This window comes from Anolis sagrei, chromosome 5 (assembly GCF_037176765.1).
Source record: "Anolis sagrei isolate rAnoSag1 chromosome 5, rAnoSag1.mat, whole genome shotgun sequence".
Taxonomy (NCBI): Eukaryota; Metazoa; Chordata; class Lepidosauria; order Squamata; family Dactyloidae; genus Anolis; species Anolis sagrei.
Window position 1 is genome coordinate 29974106 of NC_090025.1, and position 26119 is coordinate 30000224.

Sequence of the window (26119 nt, forward strand, 5' to 3'; positions counted from 1 at the left end):
ACCATTCCTAACAGCCTCAGGCCCCTTCCTTTCCCCGCTCGGCTGCTTAAGCAATTGGCCTCACTTGTTAGACTGAATGACCTGTTGTCTCTGAGAAGATAGGAAAAAGAGAATGTGCCATGGGCAAACTTGGGCCCTTTAGGTCACGATGCAAAGGATTTCCCTGACTCCGAGAGGGAGGGGTCGCTCCATCGCACCAGGTGCATTTTTCTCAAGGCAAACTTAGGCCCTCCAGGTGTTTTGGACTTTTAACTCCCACCATTCCTAACAGACTCTGGCCATTTCCTTTCTCCCCTCAGCTGCTTAAGCTACTGGCTTCAGTTGTTAGACTGAATGACCTGTCATTGTTCTTGTAGGAAACAGAGAATATTGTGCCAGTGCATAAAAAAGGAAAGGATATGAGCTGAGGCTGTTAGGAATGGTGGGAGTTGAAGTCCAAAACACCTGGAGGGCCTGAGAAAAATGCACCTATATAGCCGGAAGGTGAGGTGGAGCGATGGAGAGACCCCTCCCTCTCGGAGTCAGGGAAATCCTTTGCATCGTGACGTCACGCCTACCGAATTATTCCCCCCCCCCCTTTGATCATGAGCGTTCTAATCGCTCCGCCTCCTCGTTTGGGCAGCCAATCGGAGGCCTGGCTGCTGCCAATGTAGCAAGAATGTAGCGGCAGCGAGGAAGGGTTTCCCTGCGCCTCCTTGCCTGGCTCTCTCTCTCTCTCTCTCTCCTGCGGGGCATAACGGGGAAGGCGGGGAGATGGAGGGCTCGGCGTCGTCTTCCTCGTGGTGGCTGGGCTCGGCGCTGCTGGCGGGCGCGGGGCTGGCGCTGGCGCTGTGGTGGCTGCTGTCCCGCCGGGCGCCGCGCGGCCTCCCTCCGGGCCCGAAGCCCTGGCCGCTGGTGGGCAACCTGGCCTTCGCGGGGCTGCCCGAGGTGCTGCGGAACCACCTGGCCGTGATGGGCGCCTCCTCCGCCTCCAGCAGCAGCCTCGGGAAGTCCCTGCAGCGCCTCCCGCGGCCCCTGGCCCCCCACCTCCTGCTCACCGAGCTGGGCCGGGCCTACGGCAGCCTCTTCAGCCTCTTCGTCGGCAGCCGACCCATCATCGTCCTCAGCGACTTCGAGACCGTCCGCGACGCCCTCGTCAACCAGGCCGAGGTCTTCAGCGACCGGCCCAGCATCCCCCTCGTCGCCATCCTCACCAAGAAAATGGGTGAGCAAGGGGGGGCGGGCGCCTATGTGGCTTCCCGGGCTGTATGGCCATGTTCCAGAAGCATTCTCTCCTGACGTTTCGCCTGCATCCTCAAAGGAGGGCCTTCATGGTTGGAAGCACTGGGTTGTTGTGGGTTTTCCGGGCTGTATGGTCATATTCCAGAAGCATTCTCTCCTGACGTTTCGCCTGCATCCCCAAAGGAAGGCCTTCATGGCCGGAAGCACTGGGTTGTTGTGGGTTTTCCGGGCTGTATGGTCATATTCCAGAAGCATTCTCTCCTGACGTTTCGCCTGCATCCCCAAAGGAAGGCCTTCATGGCTGGAAGCACTGGGTTGTTGTGGGTTTTCCGGGCTGTATGGTCATATTCCAGAAGCATTCTCTCCTGACGTTTCGCCTGCATCTGTGTTAGGCATCCTCAGAGGAAGGCCTTCATAGAATCATAGAGTTGGAAGAGACCTCATGGGCCATCCAGTCCAACCCCCTGCCAAGAAGCATTGGGTTGTTGTCAGTTTTCCGGGCTGTATGGCTGTATTTTAGAAGCATTCTTTCCTGACATTTCACCTGCATCTGTGTTAGGCATCCTCAGAGGAAGGGCTTCATGGCTGGAAGCACTGGGTTGTTGTGAGCTTTCCGGTCCGTATGGCCATGTTCCAGAAGCATTCTCTCCTGACGTTTCGCCTGCATCCTCAAAGGAGGGCCTTCATGGCTGGAAGCACTGGGTTGTTGTGGGTTTTCCGGGCTGTATGGCCATGTTCCAGAAGCATTCTCTCCTGACGTTTCGCCTGCATCCTCAAAGGAAGGCCTTCATGGCTGGAAGCTCTGGGTTGTTGTGGGTTTTCCAGGCTGTATGGCCATGTTCCAGAAGCATTCTCTCCTGACGTTTCATCTGCATCTGTGTTAGGCATCCTCAGAGGAAGGCCTTCATGGCCGGAAGCACTGGGTTGTTTACGTCCCTTTATGTCCCACCTCGGAGTGTGAGATCCTCTGGGGAGGCCCTGCTCTCGACCCCACCTCTGTCACAAGTGAGATTGACGGGGACGAGGAGCAGGGCCTTCTCAGTGGTGGCCCCTCACCTATGGAATTCACTCCCCGGGGAGATCAGATTAGCAACATCCCTCCTTTCCTTCAGAAAGAAATTAAAAACATGGATGTGGGACCAGGCGTTTGGGCAATCTGGCAGATTAATAAGGGACTGTGACGATGGATAGGAACTGGACAAGTTGGAACGAAATATGAACTCTGAGTGGCGAATGCTGTGTCTGAGATTGGCTATTGATTGTGTGATATATTGTTGTTTTAATTGTTTTTAATTGTTGACCATTTAATTGCTGGTTTCATATGTTATTGTATTTGTGCAGACACCAAGATGTGCCTTTTTGTAAGCCGCCCTGAGCCCCCCTCGGGGGTTGAGAAGGGCAGGGTAGAAGTATACGAAATAATAATAATAAATTGTTGTGAGTTTTTCCGGCTGTATGGCCATGTTCCAGAAGCATTCTCTCCTGAAGTGTTGCCTGCATCTATGGCAGGCATTCTCAAAGGAAGGCTTTCATGCCCAGAATCACTGGGTTGTTGTGAGTTTTCCGGGCTGTATGGCCATATTCTAGAAGCATTGTCATAGACTCATAGAGTTGGAAGAGACCTCATGGGCCATCCAGTCCAACCCCTTTCTGCCAAGAAGCAAGAATATTGCATTCAAATCACCCCTGACAAATGGCCATCCAGCCTCTGTTTAAAAGCCTCCAAAGAAGGAGCCTCCACCACACTCCAGGGCAGAGAGTTCCACTGCTGAACGGCTCTCACAGTCAGGAAGTTCTTCCTCATGTTCAGATGGAATCTCCTCTCTTGTAGTTTGAAGACATTGTTCTGCATCCTAGTCTCCAAGGAAGCAGAAAACAAGCTTGCTCCCCTCCTCCCTGTGGCTTCCTCTCACATATTTATACATGGCTATCATATCCCCTCTCAGCCTTCTCTTCTTCAGGCTAAACATGGCCAGCTCCTTTAGCCGCTCCTCATAGGGCTTGTTCTCCAGACCCTTGATCATTTTAGTCGCCCTCCTCTGGACACATTCCAGCTTGTCAATATCTCTCTTGAATTGTGGTGCCCAGAATTGGACACAATATTCCAGGTGTGGTCTAACCAAAGCAGAATAGAGAATGGGGAGCATGACTTCCCTAGATCTAGACACTATGCTCCTATTGATGCAGGCCAAAATCCCATTGGCTTTTTTTGCCGCCACATCACGTTGTTGGCTCATATTTTACTTGCTGTCCACAAGGACTCCAAGGTCTTTTTCACACCTGCTGCTCTCGAGCCAGGCATCCCCCATTATGTATCTTTGCATTTCGTTTTTTCTGCCTAAGTGGAGTCTCTCCTGACATTTCACCCGCATCTATGGCAGGCATCCTCAGAGGTTATGAGGTCTGTTGGAAACTAGGCAGTTGGGTGTTATATATCCGTGGAATGTCCAGAGTGGGAGAACAAACACTTGTCTGATTGAGATAGGTGTGAATGTTGCAACTGGGCACATTGCTTAGCATTAAATAGCCTTTCTGCTTCAATGTCTAGCTTCGTACTGCCTGAGGGAAATCTATTGCAGTCACCCTCAGAGAAAGGCTTTCATGGCCAGAATCAGTGGGTTGTTGTGAGCTTTCCAGGCTGTATGGCCATGTTCCAGAGCATTCTTACCTGACGTTTCACTCACATCTATGGCAGGCATCCACAAGCATGGATGGAGCCCCCAGTGGTACAGTGGGTTCAACCCTTGTGCCGGCAGGACTGAAGACTGACAGGTCAGAGGTTCCAATCCAGGGAGAGTGCAATTGAGCTCCCTCTGTCAGCTCCAGCTCCCCTTGCGGGGACATGAGGGAAGCCTCCCACAAGAATGGTAAAACATCAAAAACATCCGGGCATCCCCTGGGCAGTGTCCTTGCAGATGGCCAATTATCTCACATGAGAAAAAATGAACACAGTTTGACACCGCTTTAGCCGCCAACTCCTCAGTCCCCACAGGATCCTTCAGCAATTAGCACTGCATAGACAAGAGTTCCTTCTCCCACTTTGGACATTCCACAGATATATAAAACCCATTTTCCTAGTTTCCAACAGACCTCACAACCTCTGAGGATGCCTGCCATAGATGTAGGCAAAACATCAGGAGAGAATGCTTCTGGAACATGGCCATACAGCCCAGAAAACTCATAGCAACCCAGTGATTACAGCCCAGTGATTACAGCCCAAAGCAGAAAACCCTTGATCAGATCCTGGCATATAGGGCCTGCCTGGAAGGGCCCTTAGAGAAGAGCCAAAAACCTGTTTGAGTAGAATCTTCTCAAGTGGTATACAACCCAATGCCATTATGAAAGGCAGTTGGCTTTGGTTATTAGGCTGAATGACCTGTTGTCTCTGATTTATTTATTTATTTATTTATCTTTTTATGACATTTATATCCTGCCCTTCCCACCCCAAAAGAGACTTGGGGGCGGTGACATTATTAAGTGACATTATTCCATGCACAAACAACAATAACAATTAAAATTAATTAAACAACAATTTTAAACAACATTAAAACAACAAAGAATCATAGAGTTGGAAGAGACCTCATGGGGCCATCCAGTCCAGCCTTCTGCCAAGAAGCAGGAATATTGCATTCAAAGCACCCCTGACAGATGGCCATCTAGCCTCTGTTTAAAAACCTCCAAAGAAGGAGCCTGCACCACACTCATATGTAAACATTAAATGACCACAAACATATGTAAACATTAAATGATTTTTGTGCATAGATCCAAATCCAGATAGTCAAACAATCATATTCATCATTCCAGGGTCAATTCCAACTGTATTGCACAGATAATTATGCTGGGCCAAATGCTTGGCTCTCAAAGCTAAGTTATCACTTGTCTGCGAAGTGACAGGGGAGAAGGGGTTGATCTGATCTGTTAGGAAACAGAGAATATGCCAGTGCATAAAAAACAGCAGTTCTTCAGTGCTGGAAATAGCAACCTTCTCAAGCCTCCTCTATTTAAATGTTTTGTCTGTTTATAATACGGAAATGAATCTCTGAAAGTAACTCCCACACTTTATTTCCTGAAGTGTATGTCTTCGGTTCGGTTTCCTTAGTTCTGTGTACTTGAAGCAGTGGGAGGGGCTGCAGATCTTTTGGCTGTTTACAATGCATTTTAAACATGATGACAGTTAAGGAATGACTGTTAAGCCTTGAGTCAGTTAGAATACAGAAGTCAGTGTTCGAAGTTAGAACACAGTAAAGCCCTGAGCCATCTTGAGTACAGAAGTCTGTTTTTCAGTCAAATGTCAGTGTAGGAAGCAAGAAAACTGTTGATGCTTGACTTCCTTTGAAAGTAGACTCTTATGAAAGAGAACTGTACAGAACAATATAGTTAAAGACAATAAGTTAGAGATACAAATGGAAATGTTTTAAATTTTAACTTAGCAAGAAATGTGCCTATATATTTAAATGCATGAAGTTATGAGTAAACAACCTTGTTATTCTAAAAGAAGTCTGCTTGAATATTTGTCTGCTGACAGCATCAAATAGAAACATGATATTTACAAGCCCAGTGATCATCAATTACTCAACAAACTAAAGGAACATCTCCACAACTCTGCTACCCAATAGGTTATGATCGTAACAGGTTGTAATCCATAATCCCCAATATATTGTGATCCTAACAGGCAGGGCCGTAGCCAGAAAAAAAATTCGGGAGGGGTTGAAAATTTCAGGGGGGGGGGTGAAAATTTTGCGGGGGGGGGGGTGAATCCTGCCTCCTAGCTCACGCTGAAGCAAATAGCACAGCAGGGGGCAGAGCATCCTTCAATAGCCTGCAGCTCCGACCCTGTCAACCACCTCCACCAAGTCTGGCCTCCTTAAAGAGAGCATTCAACACTCCCCCCCCCCCCCCCACTTGGTTGCTTCGCTACATCGGCTATTGCTGCAAGTAATGACAGTGTGAATAAATTATCAATATTTGCTTGAGATAGTGCTTGCAGTTCTGGAGGGATTCTTAATTTTTTGTATCTCATAGACTTAGCATGGGAATTTGGTTAACCAGTTAAAATTCATGAGTAAACCAGGGTTTTGTTTTTTTTTTACAAAATCTGAAACATTTCGGGGGGAGGGGGTTGAACCCCTAAAAAAAACCCCCTCGCTACAGGCCTGCTAACAGATCATCATCCTTATCCCAATATTCAAAAGTGTTTTTTGAGTGCCCAAAAATATATCTACTTTCCCATAAAACAACTTGTTTATATTATGTATACAAGAGACAAAATAAAGTTTACTTTGGTAAAAGTAACATATTTGGGTTACTCACGACCTTCATGTGCTCAGCATGCACAGGTACACAACTTATTGGTCAATTACAGATATGTTTGACATAGTTTCTGTGCCATCCGGTCAGAACATTTTCTCTTATAATAAACAGCAAGCGTTTGCAAGTCTGTGATCTGAGCAGTCCCAGTCAAAAGAGATCTGTGCTCATCCCAGAGTAGATCATATTGAGAATTATTGCCAAGTTTGGTCTAGATCAGTGTTTCTCAACCTGGGGTCCCCAGATATTTTTGGCCTACAACTCCCAGAAATCCCAGCTAGTTTACCAGCTGTTAGGATTACTGGGAGTTGTAGGCCAAAAACATCTGGGGACCCCAGGTTGAGAACCTCTGGTCTAGATCCATCATTGTGTGAGTCCACAGTGCTCTCTGGATGTAAGTGAACTACAATTTCAAAACTCAAGATCAATGCCCACCAAGCCCTTCCAGTATTTTCTGTTGGTTGTGGGAGTTCTGTGTGCCAGGTTTGGTTCAATTCCATCATTGGTGGAGTTCAGAATGCTCTTGTATTATAGATTAACTATAAATCCCAGTAACTACAACACCCAAATGACAAAATCAATCCCCCCTCAATCCCACCAGTATTCAAATTTGGGCGTATTGGGTATTTGTGCCAAATTTGGTCCAGTGAATGAAAATACATTCTGCATATTTACATTACAATTCATATCAGTAGCAAAATTACAGTTATGAAGTAGCAACAAAAATAATTTTATGGTTGAGGGTCACCACAGCATGACAAACCGTATTAAGGGGTCGTGGCATTAGGAAGGTTGAAAAACGCTGTCTTAGACAGTATTTCTGATTTTGTTTTAAGGAAAAGAAAGAAGACAGGTCTTCTGTATTCAGATATGTTGCAAAGTTTTAAAAAGAACGTGTCCAATGCTCGATAAAAGCGTTACAGCTAGTGCCCAGAATTGCCAGCAAAAAGCCAGTTAGGGCAATAGAAGTGGTTGTTGATATATTATCTTTTTGAGAAATATTACACCCACAATTATTACAGCGTCCAGCAACTTGTCCTATTAGGGACCCCATGGATTATATTGCATTAAGGATTGAGTTACATTGCAATGCTTCTGGCTGCATCTTTCATTAAAAACCGGCACGTGTGGCAATTTGTAGCTTTGCCTTTGCCAACCACACCTGTATGAAGAAAGCTATAGGTAGGTGTATCTGATTTTATATATAAATTATGTGTTGCCCTTAGGCTACTGTACAACTACTGTAAAACGAAACAGCATGTTAAGTGCTTATTACTGACATATAACATGATGCTGACTGGAGATATGTTTGTGCTGAAATAATTTGGAATAGAGTTTATGGATTAGTGCATGTGTATGTTTAATGTATCCTTGTCTAGATTCCTGTTTTTAACGTTTACCTAGTCATGTGATGCCATTCTTCTGTCAGTGGTATCCTTGGAAGTTTAAAATAGCTGCCAAGAAATTGGGCAATCCTCACTTCTGATGGAAGAATTGACATGGGTTCACAAGTATTATATCACCACATGATATTTGGAGCTTTTAAAGTGTGCTGCCTAGGGCAATGTCAGGAGTGTAGCTCCATAATTGTCATTTTGATAGGTTTAGGCTCCTTCTACACTGCCATATAATCCAGATTATCAAATCAGATAATTCACATTATCTGCTTTGAACTGGATTATATGAATCTACGCTGCCAGATAATCCAGCTCAAAGCAAATAACCTGGATTTTATATGGCAGTGTAGAAGGGGCTATAGATACCTTACTGCATGTATTTATAGTATTCAATGTTGACAAAAGAAAGTTTGACACTGTAGTGCAGGCATGGGCAAATTTCAGCCCTCTAAGTGTTTTGAACTTCAGTTTCTACAATTCCTAACAGCCTAATTGCAGGAGTTTTGCCCATGCCTGCTAGCATATGAAAATAGCTCAGGCCCCATCTGCACTGCCATATAATGCATTTTGAAACAGCAGGAGCCCCCAGAGGCATAATGGATTAAACCCTTGTGCTAGCAGGACTTTTTTTTTTTTTTTGTCGTGTCAGGAGTTGCTCCTCATGTGAGAGAATTGGCCGTCTGCAAGGACGTTGCCCCGGGGACGCCTGGATGATTTTGATGTTTTTATCATCCTTGTGGGAGGCTTCTCTCATGTCCCCGCATGAGGAGCTGGAGCTGATAGAGGGAGCTCATCCGCCTCTCCCCGGATTCGAACCTGTGACCTGTTGGTCTTCAGTCGTGCCGGCACAGGGGTTTAACCCACTGTGCCACCAGGGGCTCCTTGCTAGCAGGACTGAAGACCGACAGGTCGGAGGTTTGAATCCGGGGAGAACGCGGACAAGCTCCCACTGTCAGCTCCAGCTCCCCTTGCTGGGACATGAGAAAAGCCTCCCACAAGGATGGTAAAACATCAAAACATCCAGGCATCCCCTGGGCAACGTCCTTAGAGACGGCCAATTTTCTCACACAAGAAACGATTTGCGGTTTCTCAAGTCACTCCTGACATGGAAAAAAACCCCTCAATTTCATAGTCACATATCCCATTTGTGTATCTCATTCTAACTGCTTACCTGCTCATGATATGTAATAAATTGGACCTCGAAGTCAGGCAGTCCCAGAAAAGATTTAGTTTTGCAAAGAGGCACTGATGGTTTTGGCCACTCAGCAGGTGCCATCTCTCCTGGGCAGAAATTGTCTTTGTGTCTGGCTCAGGTAACCTCAGGGGCTCCTTCCACACAGCTGTATAAAATCCCCCATTATCTGCTTTGAACTGGGTTATGTGGCAGTGTGGACTCATATAACCCCGTTCGAATAAAATGTCGTGGATTATCTGCCTTGATATTCTGGGTTATATGGCTGTGTGGGCCCAGGGATTAGACTACTTCAGCGTTGTTCATAGTGGTATCTTTGAAGGCTGCACAGAATATGAGAGTAATTTAAAACACATTACGCACTGTTCCATTATCTAGGTGGACTCCCATTTTTTTCTGGTTATTCTTGCTTCCCACTTCCCATTTCATAAACGAGGATTGTTTCCAGTAGAGCAAATGGGTTTGAGAAATAACAGGCACACAGGGGGAAATGGTTTTCCTCGTTCAAACCCCGCTCCCTCCATAAAATGAACTATCCTTGTCTTTCTCTTGCTCCCCTTTATGTGAATTAGGCCAGGTGCTGAAAATACATATTATTGCTTAAAGAAGTAATACTACAGGAAAAGAGATTCCACCTGAACATTAGGAAGAACTTCCTGACTGTGAGAGCTATTCAGCAGTGGAACTCTCTGCCCTGGAGTGTGATGGAAGCTCCTTTTTTGGAAGCTTTTAAGCAGAGGCTGGATGGCTATCTGTCAGGGGTACTTTAAAGCGATTTTCCTGCTTCTTGGCTGGGGGTTGAGCTGAATGGCCCATGAGGTCTCTTCCAACTCTATGATTCTAAGTTCACTAGCAACTGATCTGTTTCTAAGCACAATTGTAATATTTACTTTTTTCTCCCACTTTTCTGCCAAGAACAGGCAAGATGTTCCTAATATAATCACCAAGAGCAAACTGACTCTTTATTTGAAGGGACCATCTTAGGGCCCTTCCACACAGCCATATAACCCAGAAGACCAAGGCAGGAAATCCCACAATATCTGCTTTGAACTGGAATATATGGCAGTGCAAACTCAAATAACCCAGTTCAAAGCAGGTATTGTGGGATTTTCTGCCTTGATATTCTGGATTATATGGCTGTATGGAGGGCCCCTTGTTCATCAACCCTTGCTCTTTGCCCCATTTGTGTAATACATATAACATAATTGCAGCTGAGATCCTTGAACTTTGCTTTTACGTGTTGATCAATCGGAATTACCATGTCAGGCCGCCTTGTTTTGTGAGATGTTTGAACTGTTGGATCTGGGGTTTGTTTTTTGGTTTTGTTTTTTTTACCTTAACCTTTTGTAGAACATTGCATAGTATTCAATGTGAAGCTGCCCATCTGAAACATGTGTGCCTTTCTGGCACTTTGTCATGTGTGGAAAATGCCTTTTCAATGGCTGGATGACCATGCGGTTTGGCTTCGGAGGTCATGGCAAATATCTTTTTGGCATTTTTAAGGCTACAGTTCTAACAGATGCTAGGAATGTTTCAGGAAATGTTCCACAAATACAGTCTATGACATTCTGTAATATGATTTTTGTTCCTGCGTTATAAATGTTGTTTCCTAATTGGGTCTATCATAAAAACAAGGGAAAAGTTTATTAAACTGCAAAAGCTTTGTTTTTGTGGGATATCCTGCAGCATATTTTGCTATAGTTTTTTAGTGAATATCTCATAGAGTCTCAACCAATTCAACACACTTTGTGGCAGTGACAAAAACATAGTTTCAGGAGTATAACAACTGCTTTCAAAGTAAGTCCTGCACAATTAAACAGGAAATAATACTTTCAAACTAGGAATGGAAAGTTTTTCAAATTTTGTCACATAGGGTAATTAAAGATTTGATCTGTTTTGCAACTGTAGAAAATATAATGACTTATTATCAGGGCACTGACAGTCCTCTGGTTGAGATGCTGAGATCAAAGGAAGTGTACAACATCCTTTGATTGAGACAATGAGATGAAAAGTAATATACTTAGTCCTTTGATTCAGATGCTGGAATAAAAGGCAATATGCCAAATGTGTGTGTGTGTGTGTGTGTGTGTGTATGTACCTTCAAGTCACCTGTTGACTTATGGTAACCCCATGAATTTCATAGGTTTTTCTTAAGCAAGGTGCTTTTGTCAGTTTCCTTCTCCTGAAATACGGCCTACAGCACCTGGCTTTCCTTGGTGATCTTCTATCCAAGTAATATACTAACCAAAGTTGACCCTGCTTAGCTTCCAAGATCAGAGAGGGTTTGGTTCCTTTAGAACATTTAGGCCCTATACAAAGAATATAATGCATATAAAAATAAAAGAAGGCCAACATATGATTCCCCATTATTCTGTCTTTCTCCATGATTTTCTGTGACTCCAGTTTTTCCTCTATTCCTTGTCACTGACATGTATAGCTATGGGTTCCTCTCACTGCTGTATGATGATGATTAGTTACTGTCTAGAGTAGCCTAGAAGAACAGATAATGTAATTTGGTTTAAGGATGTTTTCTGGGAAAATCTCAGAATTTTTTCCAATGTACTAGTGTTGAGGATGGTGATATGGTTTTTCCAGCAAAGGTAATGCTCTAAATAAGGTTTTATGACTCAGTGTGTTGTGGCTATAAAATTCTGGAAGAGACCAAATTTCCTTCTGATAGTGTTGCTTTAAGGTCATAGTAAGTCAGAAATGATGAGAGCACACAAGTTTTTTCTCCCAACTTTCCACTGGATTGTGTCCTCCAAAGACTTCTCTGAAGTTAATTCAATTTCTCAGTTCTGGAAAATTATGACAAAAGTCACCTTCAAGAGTGAGGATGAGTGTGAGGCTATACAAGAGCCCCTGCCATTGATAAAATGTTACTATGAGCTTCTCTGTTGGAAATTTCAACATTTTTCTTTTCTTTCATTCAGGTGTGGTCTTTGCCCCTTATGGCCCAACATGGAGAAAACAGAGGAGGTTCTCCCATTCAACTCTGCGACACTTTGGCTTAGGAAAGCATAGCCTGGAGCCAAAAATCATTGAAGAATCCAAGTATGTGAAGGGAGAGATCCTGAAACATAGAGAAGAGCCATTCAATCCCTTTCCAATTATCGGCAATGCGGTATCCAACATCATTTGCTCAATGGCCTTTGGCCGGCGCTTTGACTACGATGATATAGGGTTTAAGACCTTGTTGAGGCTCATTTCACGTGGTCTGGAGATTGCCTTGAACAACCAAATTCTCCTGGTCAACATCTGCCCTTGGCTGTACTACCTCCCGTTTGGCTCTTTCCGAGAACTCAGGCAAATTGAGCTGGATGTCACATCTTTCCTGAAGAAAATAATAATGCAGCACAGGGAAAGCCTGGATGCCCAGAATCCCCAAGACTTCACCGATATGTATCTCCTTCATGTGGATGAGGAAAGAAAGACCAACAGTGAAAGCAGCTTTAACGAAGATTATCTGTTCTTTATTATTGCGGATCTTTTCATTGCAGGCACAGACACAACATCTAACACGCTGCTCTGGAGTTTGCTTTACTTGTCGCTTCACCCACAAGAACAAAGTAAAGCCATGCTTCTTAAGGTTCCTGATTTGGGATGGGGAGGGGGGGCAGCACAGGGCAAATGATTATGATTTCCTTTCCATAACCCCATATTTGTGCCTACTGGCTATAATTTTATGTATCTGTCTTACAAACCTGCCTGCAATTGGCAGCCAAAATTTCAGGGACTAGTTCCAGTCCACAGACCAGCACTTGAAGTAGTACTGTAGTCAAGGGTGCTATTTCTTTATCAGCATTTCCCCTGCGGCCAGATAGTGTTAGAGTTGCACTTAAGGCAAAGTTGCTCTTAAAGTGTTATCCTTTGGAACTGGAGCCAAAGTTTAGGAATGTTGTCTTTTTGGATAATACCATCCCAGCTCCCTTGTTGCCTGCAGAGTTATTTATTTATTTATTTATTTATTTATTTATTTGGTGCATTTGTTGACCGCCGTTCTCAGCCCTAGGGCGACTCATGTAAAAAAACACAATTTACAACAAGGCAATAACAACAGTTATGTGAGTTGTGGTACAAAAAAGTAACTTCTCTGGGCAGGAGGAAGAATTCCACAGGGTTAGTAACAGAAGTCAGCACTATTGGTTATTGGCATGACCCCAACCTTAGCTGTGAGTTTGGAGACAGTTGTTGTGGTTCCTTACTTTTCTGTTGCATATCTTCTTGCTGTTGTTGCCTACTTGTCCCTCTTGGACAGGTGAGGAAGGGAATGGAACAGAATTCCTCACCTTTTCCCATCATTTAGATGAAGCAGGTCAGTGGTTCTCAGCTTGTGGGTCCCCAGGTATTTTGGCCTACAACTCCCAGAAACCCCACCCAGTTTACCAGCTGTTAGGATTTCTGGGAGTTGAAGGCCGAAACACCTGGGGATCCACAGGTTAAGAACCACTGGAGTAGGCTATCAATAGGATAGTGCTTCAGATTTCAGCTGAAAATTTAAAGGTGCTCTCCGAGGTGCTGAAACCTCTTGTTAGGTAGAGTCTATCCCTTTGGAGAATTCATTTAAAGGACAGATTGAAACCCAAAACAGATTATCTGCCCCATTTACATTGGAGCCACCACTCTTCTTTGGTGCAAAACCTGTGGCATGAGAACTGCTCTCTGCTGATTCTAATTTCATACAGCTGTTTCATTCTTCACTTCTGCTAGCATCCAGGAAAGGGATCTATATAGGTATCTTTTGGGAAGAAAACAGAGAGCCTTATCTTCACCCTCTATCAAAAATCATTCTACAGATTGCTCTTTTATGAGGAATAGAGAAATAGCTGTTGCGTGTTTGTGTTTCTCTGTGCAGATCTAGAGCTCCAAGTAGTGCTGACAGGTGTCTCTTATCATAAGGGATGTCCTTGGCACTCAAGTAGATAGCTAATTGTGTTGTGGCAACAAGAAAGCAAATATTATTGCTTTTTAAAAAGCAGCTGTAATGCTATCTTATTAACATTTGCTCAGGAGCCCAAATAACATATTTTTTTTAATTTGCACCTTTTCCACAAAAAAATATCACTTATGAGTCTTGCATCAATGCTGTGGTTGAACTGCTGATCATGAGACCTGTTCCCATCTTCTCCAAGTCTCTTCAAAGGAAAGCACTTTCAGAAAGCCACAACAAATTAAAGCAATTGAAAAACTTGGCAACAAGAAGAGGGTGGGACAAATCTGGATTTTCTTTCAGTGCAAACACTTAAGCAAGCTCTGTTTTTGATGATAAACTCTGTGGCCTTGGGTGACTCTGAGCTCAAATTGACCCAAATGAATCACAGAAAGAGTGATATCAGTATTTTTGTGAACACTGATCTATGTGTGCAATTTTTCTCCAATGTAAGCAGGCAGCCAGCAGTTCTGTTCTCTGTAGCAGAGTAACCCAGCAGTTCAGCATAGCAACAATAGATTGCTAGTGATTTTGTTTTAGATTGAATCAACATTAATGTTAGTATTTATTTATTTATTGTGTCAGAAGCTAATTGAGAATATAGTTATAATGTTTAGAAAAAACCACAAACAAAATTTAAAACTTGGGATTATACTAAATTTCCTTTGACTAGAAAATGGCCACTTCGAGTACATCTGGTGTCTCTGTAAGAAGGTCCTCCATTGTACATGTGGCAGGGCTCAAGTTGCATTTGTAGTAAGTGGTCTGTGGTTTGCTCTTCTCCACACTCGCATGTAATGGACTCCACTTTGTAGCCCCATTTCTTAAGGTTAGCTTTGCATCTCGTGGTGCCAGAGCACAGTCTGTTCAGCACCTTCCAAGTCGCCCAGTCTTGTGTGGCCAGGAAGGACTTTCTCATCTTATCTCTGCCACTGATTAAGGTTCCAGGTTTTAACCTGCCACTTTTGGACTCTCATTTGCTGAGGTGTTCCTGCGAGTATCTCTGTAGATCTTAGGAAGCTATTTCTTGATTTAAGATGTTGGCTGATATCTGAACAGAGGATGAGCCGGAGATGTCAGTGCCTTGGTCCTTTCATTACAGGCTGCTACTTCCTGACAGATGTAATAGGCAATAAGAACACCTAATCCTTCAGAGAGCTTCTGTTCTGTTCTTTTAAAATCTGAAAGGATTTTAGTATAGAGAATGAAGAACACAGCAGTTCCTGGGCTGGAATGTGCAAAGCAGCCTAAGGGGATAAAAACCTTGTAAAATTACAACTCTCGGCATGCTGTAACTTTGAATTATGGCAGTTCAAGTGGTATGAAACTTCATTAATTATACAGTGTAGATGCCCCCTTATTTACTCTATGTCTCCTCCCACCGGTTTCTTTCACTCTGTACCTGTATAGCCAGTTTTTGGCTTCAAAAAAGCACGTGGTGGCCATGATCCATTTGAGTATTGGCATATGTTTGATACTAGATTGACTCAACCATTTTCCTTGACGCTTTTTTCTCTCTTTCTGAAAACTAGTTTGTCTCATTTATGAGCCAATCCATTGAAGATTCCCAGTGGATTATTAACCAAGCTTTTACACTCTCTTGAAACTTCTGCTGGAAGTTGCAGTTCACAAAATTTATTCCTCTGTATTGATCATATTCCTTGTTGGTGTACAACTCTATATTGTACAAAATCAAGTTTTTGCTGCTAAAAGATTTAATTGGATATAAATGGTTTAAATTTGTACCACTTATTCTTGAACAAGACCTGAGTTTTTCATTGTAATACTTGCTTTAGAAGCAAAGAGCTAGGCTCCCTTGTGCTTAGTATGCTTTTTTATTTTAAGATACAAGTACAAGTACCTGAGGGCAGGGAACTGTCAAATTAATGACTTGTAAGCCACTCTTTGAGCCTTTTTTTGTGCTGAAGGGCAGGATAGAAAGGCTCTGAATAGATAAGCAGCACAGCTCAGTTTAAAAAGTAGATGCATTACTTCTTTAACAGACAGTTTGGTGCCAGAAGCAGTTATACGAGAGGTGTTCATTAAAGATTTCCCCTGACCCACTTCTATTTATCACAGGATGCTGAAACTGCACATGTGTAATGATATATGTCTCTATAGATTATGTGCGAATTTATAACTCAGAACTGATAACAGTCTTGATTTTACAGGCGCTGAAGTGATTTGAGGTATGATAACGGACCCAGTGGAATACAGGGCAGTCATCAAGTTCAAGATGAAAGAGGTTTATGGTGGTGATTCCCCATCATATGATGCAGTCATGAACTGGCATCGTTAATTCAAATGTGGTCGAACTTCGGTAGAAACAACTCCTATTCCAGGGCGACCCCACTCTGCTATTGATGAACACACCATCCAGCACATGGAGGTTGCCATTTTGGAAAATCGCCACATAACCATTCATCACCTAGCCCAAAATGTCAAGATTAGTGTAGAGTCCATGGGAAAAAAATCATCCAAGACCATCTTCACATACATAAGGTATCCACTGGCTGTGTCCCCCAGCTGCTCACACTTTTCCAGAAACAGGAATGAGTTGAATGCTCTCAGGCTGTATTGACAATGTGCCATGGAAACCAGGAGGACTTTTTCAACCGACTGATCACACAGGATGAAAGCTGGGTCCATCACTATGATCCTGAGACTAAACTCCAGTTGATGCAATGGAAGCATCATGACTCACCACCTCCAAAGAAGGCATGTTCCCAACTCTTGAAAGGCAAGGTCATGCTCATAGTATTTTGGGACCAGCACGGAGTAGTATTGATGGATTTCCTGGCATAGGGTACCATGATCTCTGGGGCATACTATGCTTCACTGCTGCGGAAATGGAGGGGGGGGGCATGAAAACCAAGAGACGTGGCATGCTCACCAAAGGTGTCTACCTTCTGCAAGACAATGCACCAGTTCACAACTAACATGTTGACAAATGGAAGCATGCTCCTGTGGCTTTGAAATTCTACTGCATCCCCCCTATTCACCAGACCTCGCACCATTGGACTTCCACATCTTTCGAACAATGAAGTTATTTTTGAAGGGCAAGCATTTTTCAGATGATGAGACTCCTATTTCTGAAGTCACAACATGACTTTTGGAGTAACCTGTTGACTTCAACAAATGTGGTGTTTACAGTTGCTTAAAAAGATGGGAGAAGTGTGTGTCCTTAGGTGGCACCTATGAAGTGAAGGACTCATAACTGTGCCAAGTTTCATTATTCTCCATCCACAGGAAGTGGGTCAGGGGAAATCATTAATGAATACCCCTCATAACATGAAAAACATAGGGTAGTTTTCTACATTACTCCTAAATGAAGAGCAGTTTAACATATTTCAGATTACCTTTTTATTCAAAATCAATGCTATGTTATGAAACAACCAGACCAAATAAGTCTTACAAAAGTTAAAGACCATTTGAAGGCTTTATCCAAAATGCCATCAAGTGGGGGGTTTTCACCAAACTCCACTTGATGGCCAAACTTATAGATCAATGTATTCTTTGTTTGTTTGCATAGTGAGACGAGCAGGTAAAGGCAGGCTTATTTCCCAACTTTCTCTTTTGCTGTGCATATATGTTCTGTGATGGATTCTGGCAACAGCTGCTATTTGCCTTGCCTCTTCCAGGTGGGGCACACAGCTATAGGAGGATGAACTAGAGCAGAATCCTTCTCCTGCACAGCGGCTCCTCTATCTTATATATATATCGGTGATGGACATTGTACCTCTCTTGCATTTGATACGTTGTTAGCAAAATAAACTTGTTGTTGGCAAGTCAGGGGAGGTGAATATCTAATCGATACATGCCACTGACAGACCAAATCTAATCAGGATGGCTTCATCCCTGCTTTCTTTTTGCAGACAGGTGAAAATATATATCTGCCATTAGGCATTTAGGGAATATTGAAGGACAGGCTGCTGGGGGTGCTGTGGGTGAGATTTGGGGAGGGTCTGTGCTGTAATCTTAACCATGTTGTCGAAGGTTTTCATGTCCAGGATGACTGGGTTTAACCAACTACTAAGTTTGCACAATCTCTGTGTGTGTTTTTTTCTTTTTAATCTGTGTGTTTGTTTTGTTCTGTTAGAATTGTAATACAATGGTATGATTGCTGATGACACGATAAATAAATAACTGGGTTGCTGTGAGTTTTCTGGGCTGTATGGCCATGTTCCAGAAGCATTCTCTCCTGACGTTTCACTCACATCTATGGCAGGCAACCACAAGCATGTGGACAATTTCAACAGAAAGGAGAAAAACATGAAAATGAACAGAATCTGGCTACCAGTATTAAAAAAAACTCTAAAATCAGGACAGTAAATAAAGAGCAACACTAAAACAAAACAAAAAACGAGAATTCCAGACACGAATCAATCAGGACCAGCTAACACTTCCCAACAAAGGACCTCCCAGGCAGCAACCAGCCAAGCTTTGAAGCTGCTAAGCCATTAAATGCTAATCAAGGTGGCCAATTGCAACATTCACACTTGCCTCAAACAGACAAGAGTTCTTTCTCCCACCCTGGACATTCCACAGATATATAAACTTCACTTGCCTAGTTTCCAACAGACCTCACAACCTCTTAGGATGCTTGCCATAGATGTGGGTGAAACATCAGGAAAGAATGCTTCTGGAACATGGCCATACAGCCCAAAAAACTCACAGGAGCCCTCTAATTTTAACCGTTTTATTTTTTATGCTTCATAACACAGAGATTTAATTATTATTTATTTTATATTCATAATTGCCTGCATTAAGTGATCTCCATGATCTCCTAAATAAAATTTAGAAAGAAGTATAAACTAAAGGTACTTCAAAACTATCCCCGCAACACACACTTACCCCATGCTTGCATATATGTCTCAGTGTGGAAGTGAAACATGCATAACTCCGGAAACAGTCAGCCAGAGCTTGAAAACGTTAACATTTTAGACCTATAACTACTACAGTCACCCAGCTAGTATAGGCAATTTCTGAGATGAGCTGATAGCAAGAATCAATAGATTTCAGTGACCTACTGGAGTTACTTATAAAGGCCAGTAATCGTTTCTTCCAGGGCCCTTCCAGATAGGCCCTATATCCCAGGATATGATCCTAAGTTTTCTGCATTAAACTGAATTATATGAGTCTGCACTGCCAAATAATTTGGGATAAACAGAAAACCTGGCATCAGATACTGGGATATAGAGCCTTTCTGGAAGGCCCCCCAGAGTGCATCTACATGTAGAACTGATGCAGTTTGACAGCACTCTAACTGTCATGTCTAAATGCTATGGAATCATGTAGTTTTGTTTGCACGCTCTGCCAAAGAGTGCTAGTGCCTCACCAAGCTACAGATGCCAGGATTCCATAGCATTGAGCCGTGGCAGCTAAAGTGGTATCAAACTGCATTAATTCTACAGTGTAGTTGCACCCTGAGCTGGGATGTGGCATCAGAGCTAAACTTGATGGTATGATTCACAGCTATTTTACTATGTAAGATGGAATAGACTGGGTCCTAGTTATTTTGTTTTGATTTGTTCCTTAAATTCATGTTTAGTACTGTATCTTTGGAGTTCAGAATTTAGCCGCTTGAGGGCAGTGTTTGCATTGTTTATAAATTTGTCAAAAGGGAAATTCCCCCCAGCTAAACTTTTCTCTGCCCCACTCTGCATTAATGTTGCTGAACTTTCAAAGCAGGAATAAGGGACAGCCAAAATCCATGTTATGTAGAGTTGACAATCCAGGAATAGCTTAATGAGCTTATGTACTGGCTAAACACTTATAATAATGGACTCCTGGCAATCATACAACTAATTGCAACTAATTGCTTAAATCCATCCTCCCTAACTATGACCACTATTTATTTATGGTATTTATCATGTCAGAAGAGAATTGGGGGTACAGTTATATATAATGTATTTTTTTTAAAAAAAACAAAGTTAAAAACTTGGCGTTATACTAGATTTCGTTTGACCAGAAGCTGCCCACTTGGAGTGCCTCTGGTGATGCTGTGAGAAGATCTTCTATTGTGCATGTGGCAGGACTCAGGTTGCATTGCACTATTATGCAACGGTAGTAGGTGGCCTGTGGTTTGCTCTTCTCCACACTCCACATTGTAGCCCCATTACTTAAGGTTAGCTCTGCATTTCATGGTGCCAGAGCGCAGTCTGTTCAGCGCCTTCCAAGTCACCCAATCTTCTGTGTGCCCAGGAGGGAGTTTCTCATCCAGTATCAGCCATGGATTGAAGTTCCGGGTTTTAACCTGCCACTTTTGGACTCTCACTTGCTGAGGTGTTCCTGCAAGTATCACTGAAAATCTTAGAAAGCTGTTTTTTTTATTTAAGTCATTGGCATGCTGGCTAATATCCAAACAGAGGATGGGCTGGAGATGTCAATACCTTGGTGCTTTCATTACTTGTTGCTACTTCCCAACAGATGTCAGGTGGTGCAATTCCAGCTAAACAATATAATTTCTCCAGCAGTGTAGGGTGTAGACATCTTGTGATAATGCGGCATGTCTCATTAAGAGTCACATCCACTGTTTTAACATGGCTAGATGTATTCCACACTGGCCATGTGTATTCAGAAGCATAGTAGCAAAGCGCAAGGGCAGATGTCTTCACTATATCTGGTTGGGATCCCTAGGTTGTGCCAGTCAGCTTTTGCATGATATTATTTCTAGCATCCGCGTTTTGCTTAATATTCAGAAACAACTTGCAGTATGCAACTATGACTGTTACTTTAAAAGAAATACAAACTCGCCAGGTGAAGAAGAACCCAATTTGCAGTGGTATATCATGTCTTTTCCTTTCCGAGATGGTAATATAAATGGCATTGCATTTCCACACATCTAAAGTTAGGCAAAATTACTTTTGGAGAAATCACAGCTTCTTCAATCTGCCCATCACCATTATCATTGGGCATGTTGACTAGGTCAAAAAAGTAACTTTTCCCAGCTCTGCCCATCTTAGACCCCTTCTGCACTGCCATATAATCCAGGTTATCTGATTTGGACTGGATTATCTGAGTCTCCACTGCCACATAATCTAGTTCAAAGCAGATATCTGGATTTTTATCTGGCAGTGTAGAAGGGGACATAGCTAATTTATTTGTTACGGCTGCAGACTATTCAATTACTTCTTCTTCCAATGCTGACCTTCCTGTATTTTGTTTTGCATAGAAAAGGTTCAGGCAGAAATTGACTTGGTCATTGGACGAGAGAGGCCTCCTTCTCTTGCAGACAAGGCGCAGATGCCTTTCACAGAAGCAACCATCATGGAAGTCCAAAGGATGACAGTTGTTGTTCCTCTTTCTATTCCTCGAATGGCATCAGAAACAACAAGTGAGTATAGCTAACTCATAGCTACATAGATTTACCTCTTTTGGGGGATGTTGATCTTAACCATATGTACTGGAGAGGAACCGGGAAAGAGTTAATTAAGAATATATATTATTACATCTGCCAGTATCTCCCAGATTAGGAATTTGGGGAGTTACAGTCCAAAAAAGTAAGTTTCCAATAACTTACTTTTTTTGGAAAGTGGGGGGGATGGAAAGTTGCTTTTCTTTCTTCTGCTATAAGGTTAATTGATCCATTTGTTTGTGACATTGGGACTTTTCACTTGAATTGGAGCTGACATACTGTCTTCAGCTATGTTAGGTAATAATTTATAACATAAACTGTAAATTATGTTTAGCTAACAAAATAACTCTGCTTTTATTGTTCTCTCAGCTCAAAATTTGGTTCCAAAAAAAGATGAAAGCCTTAAATCCATAGCAATAGGAACTTATTTTATTTTAGAGGCATTATGCTTGTATTTGGGAGCCAGGGTACTGTAGAGATTTGAAGATTTGTTAATTCTCCATAATTTTTTCTCATTCTTCTTCCTCTTGAACATCCTGTTTAGTATATCAAACTGTTAGTTAGGAAATCTTGCTTTTTCTGATTTAATGGTACCATATTCTCCCCTAAATAATGCATATTAAGGGTGAGAAATGGGCAGCAGACCCAACTTCCAGCATTCTTCATTACTGGCACTGTCGCTAGGGCTTATGGGACGGCCGAGTAACGTCTAAAGGGCCCCATAATTTTCATTCCTTGTGTAGAAGAAAATGCTCTTCAGTTTCTGACCACCACGGTGCCTTGTCTAGATTTTTCCACTTTTATTGTACTGCAATGTATGCAAAAGAAATCCCTGTATTACCTACTCAGTGGAAATAACACTCCTGTCATCCCAATGTGTTCTGATTGGGAGGAGAAGTGAAGTGGGAATGCAACCTAAGAACATAGCATTTAGCTTAGAATGTAACAGGAGACAACAGTGTTTGCAAATAAAGCCTCCAGTAAAGTGTTGTGTAGATGTTAGAAGTGTGATCTTTACAGCAGAGGTCATGGGGAGCATTTTTTCAGAGGATGGATCCATTTCGCTTGCTATGGGTTGAATATCCCTTATCAGGGAATACAAAACCCAGAATAACCCAAAATCCAAAATTGTCCACCTTTGCTTTTTGATCATTCCATGAACACAAGTGTTTCATGTATGCAATTATTTAAACAATGTGTATAAAATAACGTTTATAATTTTGTGCTTTGATTCGGGCCCCATCTCCAAGATATCCCATGTACAGTATATGCAAATGCAGGTATTCCAAAATACTTCTAGTCCCGAGCATTTGAATAAGGGACACTTAACCTACACTGACTTCACTAATTTATGACAGGTTTTCGGTACCAAACACGAAGAGAAGTTTTACCAGAAACTAGTTTTGTGCGCAGACAGACCCTTATCTTCTTTTTCAGCTTCAAGGAGGAAAATCAGAGCCAAAACAATAAAGAATGGACTGTGATCAGACTTGAGTGCATGGACTGTGGTCCATTTCTCCACATCTAGTGCTTTGTAAATAGGTTGTTAATTAGTTACTTTTTCAGCAAGTCACCTACGTCTTGTTTTGCACTGCCGTCAACTTTGCAGTATCCCTTCATATAGCCCTTCCACACAGCCCTATATTCCAGAATATTAAGGCAGAAAATCCCCACAATATCTACTTTGAACAGGGTTATCTGAGTCCACACTGCCATATATTCCAGTTTAGAGCTGAAAATGTGAGATTTTATTCAGCTGTGTGGAAGGGACCATAAACATTTGTACCACATTGGAATTGGATGACTTTCGTGAGTTGCAAACATATTTGAAACAGGAAAACCTATGACCATTAGAGCCATAGAGGTTTATGTATGGTTTATTTTTATCTCTTGGTATATTTTATTGGTAGATTTTTATCTCTTTGTGGAAAATGCAGCAAATTGAAACAATGTTTAGAAATGTAGAACTATATTCTGGCGATGCCAAAAAATGATGTTATTCACCCACACACTTATTTTTCAGTGAGTGAGAGTTATTCATTACTTTACCTGCTGCCATTATTTTAGCTATAGGTTTTTAGCAGCTTGGCTGATTTTTATTAGCTCTTTCTGCCATTCAAAGCCAAAAGGTTTGGATTTGATGGAGGATGTACTGATGCAACCCACTTTGTTAGAGTTTTCTCCCTGAAACCTTTGAAAGAAAGAGAGGAAGAATATTCCTTGGAATAATTATTTCCACAACTATAACACCATTTCTTAAACTCATTGCTTGCTTGTCTTTTAAGAGCTCCAGGGCTACACTATTCCAAAGGGCAGCGTGATAATTCCTAACTTGTGGTCGGTGCACCGAGATCCCAAGATATGGGAGAAACCAGATGATTTCCACCCAGCGAGGTTTCTGGATGAAAACGGCCAACTCCTCAAAAAAGAAACGTTTATTCCTTTTGGAATTGGTAATTATTTAACTTCTTTCTTTAATTGAGATTATGAGGACAATTGCATCAGTGACATAGGAATACACACATCATAAGTTTTGCCGGCATGTGTGTATTCCAAAAGCCAGTCTGCTACCGAGCACAATTCAAAGTGCTGGCTTTAGCCTATAAAGCCCTAAACGGTTCTGGCCCTGCTTATCTGTCCGAACGTATCTCTCCTTATGAACCATCCAGGAATTTAAGATCTTCTGGGGAGGCCCTGCTCTCGGTCCCACTGTTTTCACAGGTTCGGTTAGTGGGGATGAGAGACAGGGCCTTCTCAGTGGTGGCCCTCAGCCATGGAACGCCCTCCCTAGGGACGTTAGATCGGCCCCAACCCTCGTAACTTTTCGTAAAAAAGTTTTATTACTTGTGGAATTTTATTTATGTTGAATATTTTAGCTGTTTTTATACTATTGTTGGCATCGAATTGTGCCATTTTGTAAACCGCCCTGAGTTGCCGTCGGGCTGAGAATGGTGGTATAGAAATAGAGTAAATAAATACATAAATAGTGTTTTTCATTTCTGCTCCATCTCATTTCTTTTGCAGGGAGGCGTGTCTGCATGGGAGAACAACTAGCTAAGATGGAGCTCTTTTTGATGCTTGTGAGTCTCCTGCAAACTTTCACTTTTCAGTTTCCCGAAGATGCAAAGAAGCCACCCATGGAAGGAAGATTTGGCCTAACGTTGGCTCCATTTCCATACAACATAATTGCCTTAAAAAGATGAAGGAACCTCGGTCCAGAATGATGCATGAAGCTTGTAATATTCTTATGAAATTCAGGGCTATGTATGAATTGTATTTCACTAACACAGTCACCAACCCTTGCGCAGGGGGTATAGGGGTCTTTCCGCTAACAGGGTGTCCAAAGCTCATAAAGCACTTTCCCCTTCGCCTGGGGACTCTTTCATGTGTGGAAAACTTTTGTCTATGAGAAACCAAGCAAGATTTGTAGTCCTCAGAGTTGCAGTGTAACTGTAGAAACAATTGAATAGGAATCGAGTGGCATTTTCTATTAGTTTAGGAGCAAATGGGGAGGAAAACTTGAAAAGCAAAGTAACGAATAATAATAGCAGATGAAAATCAAAGCTCATAAAGCACTGTTCTCTTAGTCTGTGAGGGAAAAATCTGTTTAAAATGAAGCGGTTTCTAGTCCTCAAAAGAATTGCAGTGTAACTGTTTAAAGGACTGGATAGGAATTGAGTGGCACTTTATATTAGATTAGGAGCAAACGGTGAAGAAAAGTGAAAATCAAAGGTATGGATGATGATAGCAGGTGAAAATCAATAGCACTGAAAGCAGCTTTGTATTTGCCTATCTCTTTCATACAAAACTTTTGACATACTTTTGAAAAAATTCATTAAGGAAGTACCAGAGGTGTATTTTAAGAATACAATACTTTGGGTTTTTTTCTTTTCTTACTAGTCAGATTTCTAGCCACCTTCACTGTGAAAAAAAGCAATCTTGTATACCACAGATTCAAGTGCTGATTCAGTCCTCAGGCTTGAGTTTCAGGCAAACTGAATGCTTAAAAAAATAGTGCATCGTTTGCACATCAGTTCAAACACATGGGCATTTCATTGTCTCCAAAAATGGAAAAGATTGGGAATTTCTTTAGCTGTAGGAGACCTGTTCCAGGGCCTTCCACGCTGGTTAATGGTGTCACTGCTTCTGGACAATCAGCATGACACACAGCTGGTTTCATCTTCAGTTACGGAGAACTTGATTTCAGTTGGGATTGTGGTATGCGTGAGATAGGAAGTGGTTGTATGTCCACAGCTTGCATCGTGTTTGCCTATGACCTGAGATTTATTTCATTATGTCCTTCCCTGTTCAGTATAATGGAAACTGGAATTTTTTATTGTTGGGGGACTGAGGGAGTAATATGTGTTCTTGACTTGCCCGTATTGTGAGTTTAACATAGAGCTGAACTTCATAGAGAACTTCTGCTGACTTGTAGCATCTGTGCAGGTTTTAGCAGAAGTGTTTATGACCACTTTTAAGAAACCGATGCCTTCCAGATTTTTCAATTACAAATCTCATAGTGTACAAAACTATTTAGTGATTATGGGAACTGTAATAAAAATAAATCTGGACTGTTTCTGATGAAGGATGTACAGGGTGGGCCAAAGGTCACAAAGTGTTGCACCCCAGTCAGAGTTCACCTTGCCCTTAGCACCAACCAGGAATCCAAAAGCAGTAGTAAAACAGTTTATTTAAGAAAGTACATATAAAAATGG

The 26119-nt window shown here is 42.4% G+C and overlaps 1 protein-coding gene across 1 annotated transcript; it reads left to right on the plus strand.

Annotated features, from left to right (window-relative positions):
• The first annotated feature begins 625 nt into the window (after positions 1-625).
• On the plus strand, positions 626-26119 carry CYP2U1 (cytochrome P450 family 2 subfamily U member 1). Its single transcript, XM_060779119.2, has 5 exons — positions 626-1204; positions 12051-12686; positions 21222-21383; positions 23690-23857; positions 24429-26119. The coding sequence occupies exons 1-5, from the start codon at positions 754-756 to the stop codon at positions 24605-24607; spliced, it is 1596 nt and encodes a 531-aa protein (XP_060635102.2). The 5' UTR covers positions 626-753; the 3' UTR covers positions 24608-26119.

What these genes read in the sequence shown, in the direction of transcription:
- CYP2U1 (XM_060779119.2), top strand. Translation starts at nt 754, where the DNA reads ATGGAGGGCTCGGCGTCGTCTTCCTCGTGGTGGCTGGGCTCGGCGCTG. An exon ending in CATCCTCACCAAGAAAATGG is followed by an intron (nt 1,205 to 12,050) that starts GTGAGCAAGGGG and finishes TCTTTCATTCAG; the next exon opens with GTGTGGTCTTTGCCCCTTAT. An exon ending in AATGGCATCAGAAACAACAA is followed by an intron (nt 21,384 to 23,689) that starts GTGAGTATAGCT and finishes TTGTCTTTTAAG; the next exon opens with AGCTCCAGGGCTACACTATT.